Source organism: Cnephaeus nilssonii (genome assembly GCF_951640355.1).
Source record: "Cnephaeus nilssonii genome assembly, chromosome: 4".
In the NCBI taxonomy this organism is placed as follows: domain Eukaryota; kingdom Metazoa; phylum Chordata; class Mammalia; order Chiroptera; family Vespertilionidae; genus Cnephaeus; species Cnephaeus nilssonii.
In genome coordinates this window covers 53,343,972-53,367,271 of record NC_137075.1, presented here as the reverse complement: position 1 = coordinate 53,367,271, position 23,300 = coordinate 53,343,972, and the positions used below count along the sequence as shown (strand labels likewise).

The following is a 23,300-nucleotide window of genomic DNA, read 5'->3' as shown; positions in this document are numbered from 1 at the left end:
AAGTTTCAGAACTGTGAAAATTTTAAATTAAATTGACATTTATCCCTAAAAGTTTCCTCAAACCCATTACATGTTTCACTGATTTTCCTTTTGGTTGGTGGACATAGGTGACTGATAAGAGGTACCTTTGCTGTAATGTAAAAATCATCTGCTTTAAGCAGGACTGACTCCCAATCAGGTCACAGGACCCCGTTTCTTCACATTTGTCAACTCAATTCAGTTTTATGGATGGCATTAGATTGAACCATATGAAATTCTATTTTTGTGGGTAAAAATGTTCAGGTGTTGAAATGTGTAAATAATGAACTTTAGAACATCTAAATTAAAGGGATTTTTAAAAAGTCACAGTCTACAGGATATTTGATAAACTTTATTGAAATTATTTATTCCAGAAAGAAGTGGTAACTTCTAAATGCCTATAGTACATGTTCTTCAAAAGAAATTTCTCTGTGCTATTATGAACCAGGTTAATAATATTTCGTATTTAGACATCAGTATTATAAAAATTAACACGCTTATATTTAAAAAGTTGAAAAAATAAAACATCTACAGCATTTTGGATATTTTAGCATTAAAAAATGTATTTAAATACCTATTTGCTGTGACAAAGAATGATGCATTGTAACAAGATAATTTCCAAGCTTTTAAACATAATTAAAACCAAATATAATTCATCCAAAAGACAAAAAAATATAAAGTGGGCATTTACTTGAAATTACAAAGATTTTTATGCAATGTGTGTGTGTGAGCATATGTGTATGTGCCATTTTTTTAACCTTCTTAAGCAGACAAAGTGGAACTGAGTCTGAGGGCAGCATGGGGAGCTGCTCTGCACATCCCCGTGTTTAGCTTTCCTGGACGCCGTGTCTTTGGTTAACACTCTTCGGAAGTGAAGTGGCCTTGAGGACATGGTGCTAAGTCAAATAAGCCAGACAGAGGGAGACAATACTGTATGATCTCACTTACGTGAAAAGAGAAAAAAACCCCATTGAAACAGAGAACAGATGGGTAGTTGTGAGGAAGGGCTGGGGATGAAGGATTGGGTGAAGGTGGTCAAAAGGTACAAACTTCAGATATAAGATGACTAAGTCCTGGGGATCTAATGTACAGCATGGTGACTACAGTTAACAATACTGTATTATATATTTGAAAGTTGCTAAGAGAGTAGATCTTAGAAGTTGTCATCACAAGGAAAAAATTTGTTTTAACTATGTGAAGTGATGGATGCTAACTAAACTTACTGTGGTGATCATGTCTTATATCCATAGATTAAATCATTATGTTGTATAACTTTAAGCTAACACAATGTTAAATGACAACGATAGCTCAATGAAACTGGAAAAATTGTGGCATTGCAAGAAGGAGCCAAGTGGGATGGCACTGAGCTTGCAGAGGATGGCAGTTGCTTGGACCCCAGAAAAAGCATGCTCCTCAGGTCTGTGTGGAGGTTAGGGTGGTTCCTGATTCTGTAAGGGGGAAGTGAGGCAGCCCTGGGAACACAGAGCCAAAAATACAAGATTTTATGAAACCTCATGCATCTTCTCATCGTATTTTAATGGCAGCAAGGGTTAAATATAATATATAATAGAACAAGACTAACATTTATCAAACATTTTTCTTTTATAAGTTTTTAATACCATGGAATTCCCATTTTAAATGAAAACACATCAGATATTGTCAATGGAAAAACAATTTACAAAGTTCTATTTACATGTAACTTTTCCAGAGTGCACCTATTGCATAAAGTATGTGGGTTGTTTCATTCAAATAATAAGAATTTGCCATTTAATGATCAAGATAATTCTCATTGAAATCTCTAACAATTGGTAGGTGTTTAAAACACAAAATGTTTATTTGGTCTTTTAAATGACAGGCACCCTTAGAAAATGTATTTCTTCTATACTTTAGACTTACTAGATACAAGTATATAGCACCAAAATCCATTTTAATAATATCAATATTAGTAATTAATATTTTTAAAATACAAGTTCATGTAGACATACTAGAAAAAATTTGGACAAATATAAATATAAATTTTTATAAAATGGGAAGTTAAAGCTTTAAAAAAACCTCAGCAATTTAAAAATGCAAATGTTCTTTGATTAGATCACGGGATAAGTTTAAATTGGTTAGACTACAAAATTTAAGTCTTATACATCTTTGGTTTAAAAATCAAGACTACTTCACAACCCTAATCTATTACAAAATTTTAGAGCAATGTAGAAATTCCAAAAATTAATAAAAGGCTAAGAGGTGCCATATTTTTAAAGATCAAAGTAAACATCAGTTTTGTCCCCTGTAGTTACAATTCTCCAAAGATTTTTCTATATTCAATCGGATGAATGTTTATCTTTAAAGTTATTTATTAAGAAATTATATAATGAACTATTGTAGCTCAGAACTGGAATGGTACAAGCAAAACACTCAACTTCTTCATACTAAAGGTATTATCCATAAGTATGACATACAATTTTAGGTAAGGGCTTGTCTGTCTGTGTTAAAAAACAAACTCATGGAGGAGGGGGTAACACACTAATCAATGTAATGACTCACAGGACAGTGCTCGCAAGGCAGCCTCGCCTCTGCTCCCTGTGGCCCCCACCCTGCTGGAACAGTGCAGTCTCTAAAATCAAGTACGTTTCCAAAGTTGTATATGAAAGGGAGAGAGCGAGAGCGAGAGAGAGAGAGAGACTTCCTAATTAAAAAAAAATCAGCAGCCTGTAACTGAAAGGAAATAGTGCAAAGTCAATCTTAGGCCCCTTTAAGACATTAGATACTGACACAAAGCAACAAACACACCCTGTTAAGAAGGCTTATACCACAGTACACAGGAAGCTGCCCAGTCATTGGATAAACTGTCCACTGGAAGCTGAAGGAGCAGAAAAAAAACATTTTTTTTTAAATTGACAACAGACCTCTCTGCTCCTCTGAAATGAGATTCTCCCTTAGAAAAATCTCCCTGTGAATGGTACAGCCGGGCCCGAACTTCTGAGGCCAGGGTTACTCAGGTTCCTTTGCCCCTGCTTTCGGCGGCTGTGAAGACTCCGCCAGCTCCGGTCCAGAGGCTGCCCTGGAACGGCCAGGACACAGGCCCATCCTCTATCGCACCGGCAGCCTGGAGTCAGCCCACCACAGTACACTGTTCACTTGTTCACTTCGATTCTTTGAGTAACAGGAAGACAACTTTTGTTATGAGAAATTACTTCTTACACAATTTGGACAAAAAAGTACAAGATAACAGGAAACAATAAAAACTGGGTTTATGAAGAAGAGCAGGTTTCCTGTTTGGAAAATTTGTAGTGAGTGATGATTAAATACCGTTTATCGAATTCTGCACTGCATACAGGAACACTGATTTATACGCATGCCCGTGTCTAATTTGCTTTATAGGAACCATCAGTTTAACTGACGGTTTTGCAAGCTCCTCAGACTTCACCTCCATCACATTTACTGTAAACAACAGCTTTCTTTTTCTCTTACCCTATATAACCAAGAGTTGGCTATCTGCCTTTTACAGGAAGAGAATAACTTTCCTACTCAGATGCTTTTTACTATGGGCTTTCACAAAAATCTAATGAAGTCCACAGTATTAAAAGGAAATACTGTAATCAGTGTAGACATCACTATACTCTTAAAGGTGTTGCTAAACACATCAGACAAGTGCAGTAACCTGGAACGCATTTTCTCTCTCCTAGAGGCCTGCTTTTACTTCTAAACAGATGACTAGATTTTGAGTCTCCTGGTTTAAAATTCTGGCATTGTGCTTTCTTGATAGAAGCAAAAGCACAATCTTTCCAAGCTCATGTGTTCTGAAACACGGAAATCTCTCCCGTCCTGGAATCAGGAAAGCTTTGAAGTGCTTGTACCTATGAGGTGCACAGCAAGTCTGATATCAGCAAGGTCCCTTTTTTTCACAAAGAGATTTTGGTCCTTAAAATGTTCATATTATTATTCTACATGTGACTTCCTACACTTTCTTATAATTGTATTTTTTTTTTTAACCAAGACCCAGCATAAACCACTCAATTAAGCTAAATTAAAATTGATTTAAGTAGAAATAATGCTTTAAAATATAAAATATCACCCACTATTGATTTTACAGTTTGAAACTTGTAACTTAAACTAGAAAAATATACATGTAGTTAAAAAAAGAAAAATTTCCAGTCTTTTCCCTTCAACCCAGGAAAATTTTATATCTGATATCACCAACATGAGTCCTGATGACCTTCCGAAGTCTTCCATAGGTTATGCCTTGGCGGACTTACTGGTGGTCTCCTTCAACTCGTTTCTTGCGAACTATGAGAAAAGTAAAGTTAGAGATCCCTGTTCATTTGTACAAACTTAACTTGCTTTTTACAAACAAGTTTCTGTAAATCCAATGATAGTTGTACAAACATGAAATGTCCATTTCCAGTTTACATGGTCATTAAAATAAAAAATTCACATCCTTTTCCTTATCATTTACCTGAGAAGTGAGGGGTTTCAAAATGAGAACTACATGTCCTAGCTCACCTGTGCTTACATAGCCAGAGCATTAGAAATCTAAAACAGAATGTCAGCAATCACATTCAAGTCCATTGTGCTGTCTCATCTGTTTATTGAAAAAGTTTATACCTCCATTAAAAATAGTTAACAAATGATTGTGTTAAATTCTGAATTGACATTCAGGCAGCTGCGGTTAGGTAGTATTAACACTATGTGCATGCTCTTCAGATTAGGCACTACATACAGTACAGCTTACTTCCTCAGTCTGTGAAAGAACATAGTGAAAACGGTTTTGTCATTCATTTTTGAAAGTGACTTACTACTGCTCTCCAAATTTTCCTTCTCTTTTCTCCCACAAAATGACTGGCTCAGGGCTATGACAAAATAAATGCAAAGTGATGAAAATCTCAGACCCTGGTAATGTGGTCAGGTCACAGCTGGCTACCATAACCTTTGGCTGTCAAAGAGGCCAGCCAACTAGTTCAGCTGATGGAGTAAAGAAGGTGCATGCGTCTGAGGCCCCCCAGCCTCCTCATGGATGGGTGGCCCTAACCCACCAGGCTGTGCTCACTAGTAACAGGGCAAGGTCTTCAACTTCAGGATCTTGTTACTCTTACCTATCAGCCACCAGAGAGCATTTGATAAAATGGACAAACATTTTACTGTCATGTTGAAATCTTTTTTAATAGCTCCAATGGGTGACTTAGAGCTAAGAGTAAGACATTTATTATAGGAAGTATAATTGTTTATTGTAGAAAACTGTTCACTAAAAGCTGTGAAATATGATTTTCACAGGAAGTAGATTTTACCCACTACCCAACCCAATAATCACTATAGCCTCCCTTAAACTGAATTCTGATCCAATCAGTATAAAAAGGACCATGCAGATATTAGAAACACAGGCCAAGTCATCTCTGTTAAAATTTATTTTAAAAGCAAGAAAAGCTTCTCTAATACATTAGCTTCATGGCATGATTCAGAAATTTGATTTGCAATTGTACGTCTTACCTAAGTCATTGTTTTTCGTTATAGCATTAGCTGCCCTGGTTCGGGGTCCCTGCTGTGTAAACCGATATCCAAACTTAAGGATATTTGTATTTTCCTCAAGCATCTTCGCCATTTCCAACTCTACAGCTGTCCCCAGCTGTTGCCTCTGGAATATTCAGAAATAAAGAACAGTGTTAATAAACTAGCTCAAAATACTTTTCTAGGTAAGTCAAGACTAAGACATTGAGGCACATGCTGATTCTGTTGGTATTTTAAAATTTTCCCAATTCTTATAGCATACAAGAGAAACAAAAGTTTAAAGTTCAGTATAGATCATACAGACATCAACAAATTGTGGATTTCCATCATGAGATACTCTTCATACCCACAGGATGACTATAATAAAAAAGACAGAAAATAATAAGAGTTGGCAAGAATGTAGAAAAAAATTGGACCCTCAGGCATGCTGGTGAGAATGTAAAATGATGCAGTTGCTGTGGAAAACAATGTGACATTCCCGTATGACCTAGCAATGCCACTTCTAGGTACAGACCCACAAAAAATAAAAACACATGTTCAGACAAGAACCTGTATATATAAATGTTCACAGCAGCTTTATTCCTAATATTCAAAAAGTAGAAACAACCCAAAGGTAACAATATTATTCAGCCAAAAACAAGAATAAGCACTCATGTGCTCAACCTGGATGAACCTCCAGAACATTTTGCTCAGGGAAAGGCGGCGGACACAAAAGACCACGTAGCACACAATTCCGTTTATATGAACCGTCTCCAATAGACAAATGCAGACACAGGAAATAGAGTGACGGCTGCCAGGAGCTGGTGGGAGTAATGAATAGGGAGTGACTGCTGGTGGGTATGGAGTTTCTTTTGCTGTTGTTAATCCTTGCCCAAGGATTTTTTCCATTGATTTTTAGAGAGAGTGGAAGGGAAGAGGGGATGGGGGCAGGGGGGGGGGGTGTTAAGAGAAGGAAGGAAGGAGGGAGAGGGAGATGCAGGGTGAGAGGGAGACAGAAAGAGAGAAACACTGATGTGAGAGAGACACACGGATTAGTTGCCTCCCTCAGGAGCTTCAACCAGGGCCTGGGGTCTGGGACGGACCTGCAACCCAGGTACATGCCCTTGAGCAGTGCTCAGGCTGACGCTCTACCACTGAGCACACAGGCCAGGGCAAATTTCTTTTTGCGATGATAAAAATGTTGTGGAATTAGACAGTGGTGATGGCTGCAAACTCTATGAATATACTAAAGACCCATACTAAAAATATCAAATTAATATTCCAGATGCCTCCAATGTCCTCTCATCCTCTTTCATGCCACCTTCCCAAATAGCTCCCTGAAAGCCCTCCTCCCACACGCCTCCTGAGTCCCCAAGCTTCTTTAGTTACTGCTGCAGAACACTGACCTGATTGTCAATCTTGAGCTCGGCCAGGGTCTCATTATCTCTTAAAGCATCAACCAGTGCTAGAATCCCAGCTCCTGTGATAAAGTTGGACTCCATATTTAAGCTCTTCAAATTTTTGTTCACCCTCAGCATATCTGCAAAAGCCTAGAAGTTAAAGAAAATATTTGGAGGTTAAAATCTGACAATTACTAGTATACACCGTATGCACCATAAACTAATATACCAATTAACATAACTGCCTTAATGTTTCTCATTTGATTGTTTGAGTTTGACACCTACCTCATAGGTCTCACATGTATCCACTTTGCACATATACCATCACAATCTTTTTTAAGAAAACATGTTTTTATTCATTTTTATTTTTTTTATTATTTTAAATATATTTTTTATTGATTTCAGAGAGGAAAGGAGAGGGAGAGAGATATCGAAATATCAATGATGAGAATCATTGAGTTGACTGCCTCCTGCATGCCCCACACTGGGGATTGAGCACGCAATCTGGGCATGTGCCCTGACTGGGAATCGAACCGTGATCTCCTGGTTCATAAGTCGATGTTCAACCATTGAGTCACGCTGGGCTTATTGATTTTTAGAGAGAGCGAGAAACATTAATTGGCTGCCTCCTACTCGCGCCCTACCAGGGATTGAGCCCACAACCTAGGCAGGTGCCTTGATGAGGAATCAAACCATCGACCTCGGTATGTGGGGCAATGCCCAACCAACTGAGCAACACTGGACAAGGCCCCTGTCACACTCTTTAGATTTTCCTGTGACATGTAATTCTCTGTTGGCAACATTCGCCATTGCTATTTAATCCTCATGTTCATCCACACCCTTTGTCATGTTTTTCTCTTGTTCCTCATCCTTCTGCCAGTTTCTATGTAGGACTGACTTCATCAATGTCTCTGGAATATTTTTTCCTTATTTAGGTCCTGGTGCAGCTGGATTACTGCAAAGCCAAAATGAGGGTAAATTATGGACTGATTTCCAAGGCAGAGATAAAAAAGAATGCCTAAGGCAGAAGACCAAAAAGATCACAAATAACTAGAACTGCAAGAGCCCAAAGACTATGGAGAAGAAGGGGCTAACTAAACATTCATTTCCTCAAGGAATGCTCTGTCTTCAGTCTGCGTCCTTCCCTTTCTCATAGGACATGGTAGTGCTAGGCATTTGATCCAGTGCATAATAAACACCATATTAGCTCTGGCCGGTTTGGCTCAGTGGATAGAGCTTCGGCCTGTGGACTGAAGGGTCCTGGGTTCGATTCTGGTCAAGGGCACATACCCAGGTTGCAGGCTTGATCCGAGTAGGGGACATGAAGGAGGCAGCCAATCAATGATTCTCTCTCATCAATGATGTTTCTATCTCTTCTTTTCTCTTTGAAATCCATTTAAAAAAAACAAAAAACACCATATTAATTTACTAAAGAAGGGGAAAAGGAGAGGGAAGGAGGAAGGGATAAGTCAGAATATGAGTAAATTTATATAAAATAGCCCCTTAGGAAGGCCAAACTCTAGAAAACATGTGAAAGGAAGATCCAGCTTAAAGTCAACTTAAAAGAAAAGGCAATGGGGTTGGTGGTGATAGAATACTATAAAGAATTTGGGCATGCGACAGGGGTAGGGGAGGCTGGGGGAAGATAAAAAAAGAAAAAAAAGAAAAAAAAAGAATTTGGGACAGCCCTAGCTGGTTTGGCTCAGTGGATAGAGTGTTGGCCTGCGGACTGAAGGGTCCCGGGTTCGATTCCGGCTAAGGGCACATGCTCGGGTTTCGGGCTTGATCCCCAGGCAGCCAATCAATCATTCTCATCATTGATGTTTCTATCTCTCTCTCCCTCTCCCTTCCTCTCTGAAATCAATAAAAATATATTAAAAAAAAACAAAAACTTGGGACAGATTATCTATACACTGGTACTTTCTATTAGCAACAACTAGCTATGTGACTTAGAACAAATCCCTTATATTCATCCTTCTGAACATACACTTATTCAAATATTATTGGTGGTTTATTATTTGACAAATACTACTATTCTGTAGATTCAGAAATAAAATATGCCTGATGGAACTTGCATTCTAGTGGGGGGCCCCGAATAATTAGCAAGCAAAATGTAATATCAGATGGTAAAAAGAGCCATAGAGGAAGAAAAAGAGAAAGTAGGGCAGATGGGGGAGTGTGAGGGGTAGGAGTGAGGTTGCTATTTTACATAGGGTGGTTAGGAAAGGTTTCGCCTAAAAGGTGACATTTGAGCAAAGACTCAAAGTGATGAAGTGAAACTATGTGGAACACCTTTTGGGAGAAAGTTCTAGGCAAGAGGAACACATGTAAAGGTCTTGAGCTGGGAACATGGGTAGCATATTTGAGGGAAAGCAAGAGGCTGCATGGCTATAGTACAATGAAAGGGCAGTAAAGAAGATGAGGTCTGCTCATGTAAGGCCTTATAAGCCAGTAAAGTATTTTGATTTTAACTTGAATGAGATAGGGAGCTTCTGGAAGGTTCTGAACATAGGAATGAGATAATTAAATGAAGTTTTAAAAGAATCACTTTTGTTGTTGTGTAAGGAGGCTATTGCAATAATCCAGATAAGAGAAGGTAGTGGCTTACACCGGGATCCTAGTTGTGAAAATGGTGAGAAGTGGTTGGAGTCTAGAAATATTTTGAAGATATGGCTGGATATACATTTAAGGTTGTGAGAAAGGAAAATTAAGGGTGACTCCATTTCTTTTTCTCTTAAGCAAATGAAAGAAAGACATTGCTTTGGTGAAAAAGGAAAGACTGAGACAAACAGGGATGGGATGGAAGTTAGGAGTTTGGTTTGGGACTTAAATTTGAGATGTCTATTAGACACCTAAATAAAGCTATTAAGTAGGTAGCTGGACAAGAATATGGAGTTCAGGAGAGAGGTATGAACTGGAGATAATAACATTGGTAGCCATCGGCATTTATAGATAATATATATCAATGAAACAGAATGAGATCACCAAGAAAATGAATGTAGACAGAGAAAAGAAGAGGGCCTATGACCGAGCCCTGGGCTGTTCCAATGCTTAGAAGAGGAGGAACTAGCATAGGGATGGATAAGAGAAGAAATGTCTAGCTGAGGCAAGGGGAGAATCGAAGGGAGAGGGATTTACCCCAGGAGAGCAAAGTTGATTTAATAAACAAAAATTAATGTAATATACCATATTAACAAAATAAAGGACAAAACCACATGACCATCTCAAGAGACACAGAAAAAGCATTTGACAAAACCCAACATTATAGATCCATAAATAGAATCTTCTGCAGATGGTAAAAAATTGGTATGGAACTTTATGTACTGATATGAAAAGATCCCTTAAGACATACTGCTGAGTAAAAAATAAACTGTAGAATAGCATATATTTTATGACTCCATTTATGTTTTAAAAATTATAGGAAGGAAATATAGGAAAAAATAAATGTAAAAGAGCAGTAAATCATGTACTGCTTAATAGAGAGCTAAACACCAATTGAAAAAAAGGGAGTAAATTGTGTTCATAAAATCAGTTTAGTCATCTCAGTCACACCTGGTATGTGGTTATAATTTTGACATTATCAGTAGCTAACTTACAAACTGATGTTTGCCAGAGAGGAGGAGGGTTGGGGGTGCAGGTGAAAAAATGAAGGGATTAAGAAGTAGAAATTGGTAGTTACAAAATAGTCATGGGGATGTAAAATACAGCATAGAAAATATGTCAATACCTATGTTTGGTGCCATTCCTTTCTCACAGGACATGGTGAGTTTATATAAAATAGCCCCCTAGATTTATAGGGGGGATCACTTTGTAAGTTATATAAATGTCTAACCACTAGGCTATACACCTGAAACTAATATAATATTGAATGTCAAATGTAATTGAAAACTCTTTTAAAAACGCAAGTTACTTACAAAAGCAACAGGGTCATTGCTCCGCGTGGCTGCAAGACTTAAATATTTCACATGTGTGTTGGTTTCCAAAGCCTTCGCAAAATCTTTCAGGGTTGGAATTGGAATATTCTTGAAAGACAATAATGCAAAACATTACAATTCAGTCCAGTAATCAAGTAAATATTTACCGTTTCTCATTAAAATGCTCCCAGGAATTACATAAACACACAACAGTCTACAAATAAAAACAATTAACTCTGCTTCCTCCATATCTATCTGACTTCTCTATTAAGGTACATCTGCACAAACTGCTGACCTAGAGCAGAGAATATATCACCATTTCTCTAGCATTTAGGTTAAAGAAGCTCTTGCGATTTTACATTTAATAATTCATATTAAAAGAAGTCAACACCTGAGTATTCAAAGTGGACCCATTTCTACAAAGAGAAAGATGTGGGAGCCCACCTCTGAGTATGATTCCTGAGGCAGGTGACATACTGTTCTAAGTCCCTTAGTTTAAACTATGAAGTATTAAGAGAGATTAACCCTACACTACTTGAAACGTGGAAAGATGTAGTTCTAGAAGGCACTAATTTTCCCCTTTAGTCCCAAGACTTCAATTTCTTCCTGTAGCCGTGTTATTTGTAGATCATAACTGTTGATTTACAGAGATACAGGAAGACAATTTTTAAGAAATGAATAAAATTAATGATCAATTAGGGACATTAGCTTTTCCCACGTTGTTCTTTCCTCCATTCACAGAAAGGAACACCCATTAAAGGAGTGCAGAGGTCTTATTCCCTTGGTTCTTATAATTTCCAGATGTTCCCTCTACCCCAAATTCAGATAAATCAAGATATAATACTCAAGAGACATGAAAACATGTTCACACAAAACATATGACTGCATGTGAATGTGAACAGTGGTTTTATTTATAATCATTCCAAACTGGAAGCAACCACCCGCCTATCAACTAATGAATGGATAAACAAATTGCACGATATCCCAACAACAGAACACTATTCAGCAATATAAAGGAACAAACTGCTGACACAAGCAAAAACATGGATGAATCTCAAGTGCATTATCCTAACTGAAAGATGCCAGGCTCTAAAGGCTACATACTATATGATCCCATTTACACTACATTCTGGAGAAGGCAAAATGATAGGGAAAGAAAACAGATCAGTGACTGTCAAGGACTAGAGCCAGGGCCAGAGAATGACGACAAAAGGTGTGACATGTTATGACCAGTAAAAGATAGTTGCCCGTCACATGCCCTCGTTGAAAGAGGACAGGATCTGATTTTAAAACAGCCGTCGGTCGGTTAGGTACCACTACCTACCGTTGTTGGCACACAAGCTTGACTCCGAGGGAGAGGGAGAGGGAGACTTGGTTGGGTAGGGTTAAGAACGGGTAAAGTAGCCCCATCTGTCTCTCCAAGAGCTTCAGTACCTTCACCTCTTAGGATCATTTCCATTTCTCCAAAAGCAGTGAGTGAGGAGAAGGGGAGATACCCTCTCACAGTCCTCGGAGCATCCCTATGTTCGATTCTGTCTGTTTTCTCTTTTGTTCTACACCTGACTGTGCTAGTGGTTGTTCAACTGTATGGGTTTGTCCAAACTCACAGAATAATACACTGAAAAAGGAGAATTTTACTTTATATATATTAAACCTCAAGAAACCTGATTAAAAAACAAAACCCAAAAGACTAAATGCTCTTAAAAGTAGGTAGTACTTTGAAAGCCAGAGAGAGGTAGTCTAGTAGGATTTACATTTCTATGTGATATTCTTTTAAAAAGCAAGTAAGAAAAACACTGTATTACTTTAATTTTTAAAATATGGAAGAATCTGTGTTACCACAGTGTTAGGAGCAAACACTTCGCCTTTAAGTAGAGAGAATTATACTATATCAAAACTGCCCAGCTCTTACCTTAGATCCACCTGACTCAGCAATTCAAAACTTACTTTGCCTGGCACACCTACCTTTATATTATTCAAATTAACTTCAACAAGACGAACATCATTTTCTTTAATTCTCTTTAAACTCTCTTCAACGTTGGTTGGATTTGGTGGCTCATCAAATACTGGGACGATCTTTTCACCTTTTACCACATCTGTATTAACAAATGAGAAAAGCAAGGGTCCCAGTGGCTGATACTATTACAGTGGATGCGTATATTAACTTGGTAACACATACCACACACACACACACACACACATTCAGTAGGACTAATCTAAGTTTCTTCCCACAATTTCTAAATTATCCTTTGTGTGCAAATAAAACTTTATTGAATATATAAAAAATAATAAATTTTATTTATGAAACATCAGCCTTAAAAAACCGTTATTTTCATGGCTTCTTGGTGTATTACAAAATTACCACTAAAATACATTTGATAACACATACCAATGATCCCATTTTTTGTTGTTGCAATGTTTAAGATAATGTTCAAATATAATCAAATTTAACATCTTGTATGATTTCTCTGTGATCTGCTAGTAATTACTCTGTGATCTGCTAGTAATTTCTCTGTGATCTGCTAGTAAGAATCACAGACTTAAAGAAACAGAGCCTTGATAAAAACAACAAGGTGATGGAAGTACACAGGTCTTCTTCCCATGGGGATACTACACAATGGGAAAAGGGGTGGACTCTCTATTAGGAAGTAAAGTAGGAATAAGGAATGGGGAGACAGAGAGAGGTAACAGTACACAGAGGAACTACTGAGGCAGAAATTCCAAATTCTACTTCTTTCCTTCACTCCTACCTCCAATCCTTCACCATATATACTCTACCCACACACATGGCCAGGATACAACTATGCAAAGTTGAAAGGGGATCTAGAAGGCTTGAACTCTAATGACACTTAACACATTCCCCCCAGAGATATGACCATCTTGATAAGCTCCCTAATGTGATTTAATCACCACCTAGGAAGCATTCTTTCCAAATCTAAGACCCAAAAAACTGCACCTGAATCTGATCAAGCCTAGAGAAAGTAAGTAAGTTTACAGAAACATAGGAGACAGATAAACTTGTAAAATGATGCCACAAGGTTGCAATCAGCCAAATCCAGAATGTGGGAAATTCTATATATCTAATAGCCCAGTTTCTTAAAAATGGCATGAAGAAGGGGGAAAGAGGTTGAGGAGGGGAACTATTAAGAAATGAAGAAAAACTGAAACCTAATGACAACCAAATGCAATTGGTGACCCTTATTTGGATCCTGATTTAAACAAACCAACTGTGAAATGATTTTTTTGAGAAAACGGGAAATCTGAACACGAACTGAGTATTAGATGATAAGAAGGAATTATTGTTAATATTTAAGTTTGATAATGGTATGTTAAAAGGAAAGTCTTTGTCCAGCTGGTGTGGCTCAGTGGTTGAGCGTCGCCCTATGAACCAGAAAGTCATGGTTTGATTCCTGGTCAGGGCACATGCCTGGGTTTCGGGCTCGATTCCCAGTAGGGGGTGTGCAGGAGGCAGCCGAGCAATGATTCTCTCTCAACATTGATGTTTTTATTTCTCTTTCCCTCTCCCTTCCTCTCTGAAATCAATTAAAAAAAATATTCTGGGGGTGGGGGGCGGGGGGGGGGGGGAGGAGGGAAGTAAATGGGTTGAGAGAGAGGCAGACAATGGATGATATAAGGCTGGCAAAATGTTAAAAACAGCTGAAACTGGGTAATGAATATATTATTCTCTCTTCTATTATGTATGCTTGAACATTTCTACAGCAAAAAGTTAAAAGATAGGGGGAATGGCCAAATCACAGAACACGCACAAAATGGAATATTATACAGATGTTCGAATGTGGTAGCTCTATATGTACTAACCAGGAAACATGATATATTGCTAAGTAATATATATTATATAGCATGGGTTAAAATCCTCACCACTGACTTTGTGTGACATTGAAGTTAGTTACTCGATCATTCTAAAATCTCAGCTCCCTTATACGCAAATAAAGGATAATATATAATAATACCTTTTTCATAGAACTGTTGTGAGGATTAACTAAGAACAATTTATATTCAAGAGCTGTGCACAGAATATGGTCCATAGTCAGCATTCAGAAAATCGGCCAATTGTATTAGTTTTGAAAAATTATGTTATTTTATTAACCAATGTCACCCCAATAAATTAAATAAAAAAAGAAAATTAAGTTGAAGAAATATCTATAATATGATCCCATTTTTGTAAATAAACTAAAGACTACGCATACATATATAAGTTTATATAAACATAGTACAAAGCCTAAACAAATATACACCAAATTGTTAACAGGGTTGGGGGTGCATGAGTAGAAGGCATAATTTCTATGAACACTTTTACTTCTTACCTTAATACACTTAGGTACTGTTCATTTATTTATTTATTTATTTATTGGTGGGGAGGGAGAGAGGGAGAGAAAGAGAGAGGAAGAGAGAGAGAGAGAGAAACATTGATGTGAGAGAGAAACATAGATCAATTGCCTCCCGCATACACCCCAACCAGGGATTGAACCCGCATTCTAGGCATGTGCCCTGACTAAGAATTCGAACCTGCCACCCTTCAGTGCATGGAACAGCACTCCAACCACCTGAGCCACACCAGCCAGGGCAGGTATTGTTTAAATGTACTATAAAAGTATATATTACTTTGATAATTTTAAAACATCCCAGATATGAATTTTTTAATCCTCACCTGAGGATATGTTTTGTTTTGTTTTTTAAATTAATTTGAGAGAGAGAGAGAGAAACATCGATGTGAGAAACATTGACTGGTTGCCTCCTGTAAAGGCCCTGACGGGATCAAATCCACAACCTAAGTATGTGCCCTGACCAGGAATTGAACCTGTGACCTTTTGATGTATGGGACGATGTTCCAATGAACTGAGCCAACTGGCCAGGGCTCCTATACATGAACTTTTAAAAAAGCGTTGTTTTGGGCTATTTCATCCTTTTCATTAAATAGACTAAAAGGTTTGGGGGTTGAATAGTTCTGCGGTTTCTTCTGAATCTGATTTTATAATGTAGTTTGCCAACACTGTTGTAGACTTCTTGAAAATCAGTAACATTGAAAAAAGAATGTCAACAAAAGCCAAGTTTGATTAGCACTTATATTGTTTAGCATTACTATTACTCATGAGGTGAGAGTGGTTCCTATCACATTTGCTGACACATTAAGCATAAAATACTTAATCTTCCTTCTTCAATGGTTTTATATATCAATACCATCTAACTGGAATTTTAGGCTTCTAGTACATATACATAACATTTGGTATGTAAACACAGAAGTTGATACATTTAGAAAAAATATATTTAACAAAGAACTGGAATTCACAAAGAATTGTAAATACTTACTTGAAAAATGTTCTTGATCGACACCATTACTACTTCCCACTATATTACAGAACTGTGTATTCGTTATCAAATTGTGCATTCCAAGAATAGCTATAGAGATAGAAAAAGAAAATTAGTTTTATTTTCATCAGTGTTAAACATAGAAATTTTACAACCTCAAATTTCTATTAATGATTTTAACATTCTCTCGACATTTTTTTCTACTCAGTTAACTACAGATTTTGCAGCCCAAAAAGGGGAGACAGTGTAATTAAAAATCACCTACAGTCTCCTTCTCATCAATGCCCTTATTATTTTCCCCATAGTTCTGAATTCAGACACAGCTGGAGCTAGCCTAACCTTAAATGCAAATCTACGATTAGCTCCATCTGGTGGCTAAGAAAAAAACTGACACGATCTACTTTGCACAAGGTTTCTAGCAACATAATGTGACAGATGGCAGGTTTTCAACGTAACCTTCACTATTTTACATTTGTTAACTCTCATTCATATTTTAGCTAAGAGTAGAATACTGAAAGTATAGCTGAATTCTCACATTTAAGATTAAAGTAGATACCCCAAAAATGACACTTAGGAGAAATTTGGTTTTGGATGCCCTTTTGCATAAACGAGGCAGAGGCTACAGTGTGCCCCTGTCCATTCCACTCTGATGAATTTACAAGTCCATCGGCCCTCACACTCCCGGAAATAACACACCCGCTCCGGCTGTGGAACACCTTGACTGTCCTTTTCCCGGGTCCTTCCTAAAGAATCTTCACGATCTTTTCAAACGTGTTAGTTCTTGGGGTTACTTGGGACTAAGACCTCCCCATGCGTCCTATTTTTCTATTTAGGAAAATGGCTGTGTGGGAGAGCAGCTGGAGGAGACACTGGTCTTTATAAGAAACCGGCAATGATGAAAATAACTGGGAGCTTTGCAGTGTTCCATACATACTTCAGAGAAGTTGGGAAAGTGTGAGCATAGCTTAGGGCTGACTGTCTCATCTACTTTCCAGTTACCCACCTTGGGGTCTTTCTGATAAAATGGGACAGTAGTTGACCCCGGCAACTCTTTCAGTGCTCAGATGGGACAGCTTCTAGCTGAACTCCAGCTGATGAAACATTTTTATAAAGACTTTCAAAATGGGCAACGTGGGAAAAGATGTAAAATAATACAATAAATTCCATTAACATACAAATTTCACCATTGAGAGAATTTTTAAAAATGACATTCTTTGCGTCAGCTTTAAGAGTATAAGAAACAAAGCCAAATATGCGGTCACTGATTCAACAGCACTCTGCTAGGCAAAGGAAGCAATTGCATAATGAATAGAGGAGTGTGCTGGTCCTCCCCCCTCCACATTCATTCACAATGTGTTTCAGGAGGTACCTGCGAGGTCACACAATTCTGTATCAGAAGCACTTGTCAAAGCTTCTTCTAATTCTGGATCAAGAGAGATTTTTTCTTCTGTAAAAGTCTGGATAGGTTTCTGTTTAGGGATGAATATTTTCCCTGTAAAATAAAGCGGTTTGTTAATTTACTGTTGCTATTAACTCATTACCATTTTATTCTAACAAAAATTATTAAAAGTATGTGCAATTAAAGCTAAAATAAAGATTGACATGTAATAATTTAATTTCATCTTCAATATGTATTTATAAGCTTCCAGTGACCATAAAAGTTGGAATAAAAAAATATGAGAAATTTTCCCATTTGTGAAAATATAAATAGGCTCTTTCTGGAGTCATTATGAGTTACTCTACAATTACTAAATCAAAAAATAAATGAATAAAGGAATAAACACAAAAATCTATAAAACTTTAGAAAGATTAAAAGAAATTTAATTTTCTTATTCTTAAGCAAGACATTATTACAGTCCCTCTGGGGATGGCAGAAGCAATTATTCCAGAAATTCAAGTTCTAATTGCACTACTAGGGTAGCAAATAATGGTGGGTAATGCAGTCTCACCCTGTCTCTAGGAATGCACTGTCCACTGTGGCAGCTACTAGCAACATGTGACTATTTTAATTTAAATTAATTCAAACTAAAATTCAGTTCCTCAGCCATAATAGCTACATTTCAGGTGCACAACAGCCACATTTCAAGTGCTTGACAGCCACCTTGGTTAGCACAGATATAGAACATTTCCACCACTGCAGAAAGTTCTAGTGGACAGCGTTGGTCCAGGGCTTCTCTGGATTCTAGTCTATCCTGACAGCCCTCACATGGTCACGAAACATTGGTTAAAAGTTAGGCTGATTGCTCCTTAACTCCTCTCTATGGTAGTTTCCTCTTTTTCAGTTAGGTGAGAGCAAGACTGGATCACCTCTCTTATGAAGGGCTTGGCACTTTCTGGAGTAATTTAAATTTTTGTCTTCAGGATCTCCGATAGCTTTTTATTTTTATTACTAGAGGCCCGGTGCCCGAAATTCGTGCATGGGGACGGGGGGTGTAAGTCCCTCAGCCCGGCCTGCACCCTCTCCATTCCAAGACCCCTTGGGGGATGTCCAACTGCAATCGAACATCCCTCTTGCAATACGGGACCGCTGGCTCCTAACCGCTAGCCTGCCTGCCTGCCTGATCTCCCCTAACCGCCTCTGCCTGCCGGCCTGATGCCCCTAAGGGATCCCCTGCCAGCCTGGTCGCAGGGGAGCAGTTAGGGGCTGGGCCCCCGCCACCGTGGCTTTGTCAGGAAGGATGCCCGGTCTAATTAGCATATTACCCTTTTATTAGTTTAGATCAGTGGTCGGCAAACTCATTAGTCAACAGAGCCAAATATCAACAGTACAACAATTGAAATTTCTTTTGAGAGCCAAATTTTTAAACTTAAACTTCTTCTAACACCACTTCTTCAAAATAGACTCACCCAGGCCGTGGTATTTTGTGGAAGAGCCACACTCAAGGGGCCAAAGAGCTGCATGTGGCTTGAGAGCTGCAGTTTGCCAACCACGGACCTAGAGTAAACTGCTTGTTTTGGTTGTTAGAGTGAGAATAACAAGTCTCTTGCAACTTTCTACATCTGAATTAGAAGTCTTTCTGTTCAAGTATTTTCTTATCTAAGAAATATCACTTGGCCAATCCACAATATATAAGGATGTGGGTTTTTTTTTCGGCCCGCCACCCCGCTCTGTCCCCCCTATAAGGATGTTTTTAACTGCATGTAACAGAATACCCAATTAGAAGTGGTTTAAACTGGTGATTTTTAAGCTTCTCATTCACTTAGTGATCTCATTAAAGTACAGATTCTGATGCAGGAAGTCTGATGTGAACTCTGAGATTCTGCATTTCTAATCAAAAGTATTTTTATCTCATTTAATAAGTCCACAGGTATGTGGCTGTTCAGCAGCTCAAGCTTGACATCAAAGATCCAGGCTCTTTTCATTTTTCTCTTTGGCTATAACCAGCATGGAGACCTTTGTTCTTAGCCCACCAGTCTCAAGACGATTCTGTAACACTAAGTACCGTGTCTTCATGAACAAGGTCAGGACGGGAAGGAAGGAAGGGCGCTTTCTCAATTGTCAACTTCTGTAAGAAAAACTGTCTTCTCTTCTCATCTTACCGACCAGCTCTGGGCCACACAACCATGCCTCCATTGTAAGGGTGTTTAGGAAATAAGCACCTGGCACTTGCAGTATATTTCAGAGATGGGTTTGCTAGTAGGGTAGGATGAATGAATGCATTTGTCTCAATACTGAACCAGATGAAGTACAGTTCTGTGCTCCCTTAATTCCCTGAACATTTCACTACAGCTGCACTTACACATTCTGCATATCTGTCTGTCTGTGCGAGCTTCTCAATGTTCTGTTCATCCCTGCATCCTTCCCTGGCACACAGCAGGCAATCCGATTTGTTGAATAAATAATCTGGTGGTCACCTGCAATTCAACTAACTACTTTTTATAAAGTATAATTTAAATATCCTGGTTCAAAGTCACACAGCAGAGTTAACACTAGAACACAGATTTCCAAACTCTCAACAAGTTGCTTCTTCTAATACACTGGTGGCTTTCAAGCTTAACTCTTTAGCAGTAGACTTTTCCCCTCAAGCAAATGCCTATCTATATGGCGGTATACATAATTATCTTAGTACCAAATTTTGGAGTTCTGATGATTATTGAATAATCTTTTATTATTGATTCTCAGACAAAGGCAAATTCTAATCAATACATTTCAATAATTCCATAGTACTTTTCACAGTGGTTGATATTATAAGTAAAGTGGCATACAACTCAAATGGCATACCTTTAATTGCCATTTCAGGATAATTACATTTTCCTGAGCTCGATCTCATCTGCACTTTTGGATGTCTATGGCAGTGGCTAACATTGGCTACACATTAGATTCACTCAGAGAACTTTAAAAATTCTGATGTCTAAGTCCCAGCCCCAGAGATTCTGACTTAATGGTCTTGTGTGCTGTAAGGAACATCTGGGTTTTCAAAAAAAAATCTATAGGGATTCTAATGCATAGTAGCCAAGCTCAAGAACCGCTGGATTATGGCATTCACTTACTAAACAAAATCACATAAGCTATCAAATAGCTGCGTATGTCTTATTCTAGGGACCAATAGAATCTAAAGCATTATAAAAATCTAAAATGTTTACTTTTGTAATCTTCATCCACATTCCATAAAGTTATTATTCATATCTAATTTTCCCCCATACATGAACTTTTGCTAATACTTATAAATACAAAATAAATTTCATCAGAAAAAATAAGAATTCTGCAATGTAAAAGTTTGCTATTTTTTTTTTTTAATATAGCTCTAAGAGCTCTCCTGGCATTTCTTTCTATGAGAATTTCTCTGTACATAGATATTTTTGTTGTGGAAGTAATTAGCCTATACAAGATTGTATTTTTAACAATACAAAAAGTAATTACTACACATTTCTTCGACAGTTTAACACTAATACAGTATAAGAATTATTGTTTAATGTGTACATAAAAATCTAGTTATAGAAAATTAAAAGTAAAGGAAATTACTTTTGTAACAAAGGATAAAATAGGCAGAACTTATTTAGTACTAAGAATACCAAATCTAAGGGGCTCTTCCCAAATTGACTGATAGGTTTGAACAGACCCTTAACAAATCTTAATTGATTATTTGTATAAAATGACAAGGTGATGCTAAATTTCATGTGGAAATCCAAGCTACCCAGAATAGCCAAACAATCTTGAAAAAGAAGAACAAAGTTGAAGAACTCATACTTCCCAATTTCAAAACTTAATAAAGCTACTGTAATCAAGCCAGTGTATGGTGTATAAGGAAAGACATTTAGATCAATAAAACAGAATTGAGAGTCCAGAAATAAACTAATTTTTATGGTCAACTGAATTTCTACAAGGGTACCAAGACAATTCAATTGAGAAAGAATTATCCTTTCATCAAGATTACAGACCTCAATGTAAAAGTTTAAACTGTAACACTCTTAGAAAAACACATAAATCTTGAGTTAGGCAATGGATTGTTACCTATAACAACAAAAGCACAAGCATCAAAAGAAAAAAATAGATAAACTGGATTATATTAAAATTAAAAACTTTTATGGAGCAAATGATACTATCAAGAAAGTGAAGAAACTTAAAAAACTGTGGTACATCTACACAATGGAATACTACGCTGCTGTAAAAAAGAAAGAACTCTTACCATTTGCAACAGCATGGATGGACCTGGAGAGCATTATGCTAAGCGAAATAAGCCAGTTGGATAAAGATAAATATCACATGATCTCACTCATTTGTGGAATATAATGAACAACATAAACTGATGAACAAAAATATATCCAGAGACAGAAGCATCGAACAGACTGTCAAACCTCAGAGGGAAGGCAGGGAGGTTGGGAGTTAGGGGGTGGGAGAGGGGAGTAAGAGATCAACTAAAGGACTTGTATGCATGCATATAAGCATAACCAATGGACATAGACACTAGGGGGGGTGAGGGCATGTGCTGGGGGGGGGGGGGTGGGAGCCGCCAGGGAGAGGTCAATGGGGGAAAAACGAGACATATGTAATACTTTAAACAATAAAGAATTTAAATTTTTTTAAAAAGTGAAGAAACAACCCACAGAATGAGAGAAAAATTTTCAAATCATAAAACTCATAAGTAACATACCTAGAATATATTAAAAATTTTATTGATAATAAATCAAATATTGATTGATGTAAATCAATAATAAAAAGACAAACCAATTTTAAAATAGGCAAAGGAATTGAAGAGACATTTAATCCAAAGAAGATTCAGCTATCTAACAGCACATTAAAAATGCTCAGTATCATTAGTCCTTAGGGAAATGAAAATCAAAATCACAATGCACTATCACTGTACAGCTATAATAAAAAAGAAAAACAAGTGTTGGTGTGGATGTGGAGTAACTGGAACGCTGATATACTGCTGGTGGGAATATAAATGGTGCAGCCACTATGGGAAACAGATGGGCAGTTTTTCAAGTTGTTCAACATGTTTACCAAGTGATCAAGCAATTCCACTTACAGATATATACCCAAAAGAAGTAAAAACATGTGCCTACATGACAACTTGTACACAAATGTTCATAGCAGCATTATTTATAACTAGAGGCCCAGTGTACGAAATTCGTGCATGGGGGGGGGGGAAGGGGGTGTCCCTCAGCACAGCCTGCAACCTCTCCAAACTGGGACCCCTCTCACAATCCAGGACTGCTGGCTCCCAACCGCTCGCCTGTCTCTGCCTGATTGCCCTTAACCACTTCTGCCTGCCAGCCTGATCGATGACTAACTGCTCCCCGGCTGGACTGATTGCCCCTAACTGCCCTCCCCTACCATCCTGGTCGCCCCTAACTGCCCTTCTCTGCTGGCCCAGTCACCCCTAACTGCCCTCCCAGCTGGCCCGATCACCCACAATTGTCCTCCCCTGCAGGCCTGGCCCCCCCCACAACTGCCCTCCCCTGCAGGCCTGGCCCCTCCCAACTACCCCCCCCCCCGCCCCACTGCAGGCCTGGTCCTCCCCTAACTGCCCCCCACTGCAGGCCTGGTCCCCCCCCGCAACTGCCCTCCCCTGCAGGCCTGGGTCCCTCCTCTGCTGGCCTGGTCACTCCTAACTGCCCACAACTGCCTTCCCCTGCAGGCCATCTTGTGGCAGCCATCTTGTGTCTATTATTCTTTTATTAGATAGGATAGTTAAAAGTGTAAAAAATCTAAATGACCATCACT

The 23,300-nt window shown here is 38.1% G+C and overlaps 1 protein-coding gene across 3 annotated transcripts in view; it reads right to left on the bottom strand.

Moving 5' to 3' along the window:
- Positions 1-280: 280 nt before the first annotated feature.
- Positions 281-23,300, bottom strand: part of TMOD3 (tropomodulin 3) — a 75,102-nt gene continuing 52,082 nt past the window's right edge. For all 3 annotated transcript variants that reach the window (XM_079768189.1, XM_079768188.1, XM_079768187.1), the window contains 7 exons: positions 17,502-17,624; positions 16,133-16,222; positions 12,770-12,900; positions 10,805-10,912; positions 6,897-7,040; positions 5,494-5,638; positions 281-4,296 (listed from right to left, as the gene is read on the bottom strand). In XM_079768189.1, coding sequence (XP_079624315.1) covers positions 4,262-4,296; positions 5,494-5,638; positions 6,897-7,040; positions 10,805-10,912; positions 12,770-12,900; positions 16,133-16,222; positions 17,502-17,624 — 776 coding nt within the window. In that variant the 3' untranslated portion in view covers positions 281-4,261. The remainder of the gene's footprint in view (positions 4,297-5,493; positions 5,639-6,896; positions 7,041-10,804; positions 10,913-12,769; positions 12,901-16,132; positions 16,223-17,501; positions 17,625-23,300) is intronic.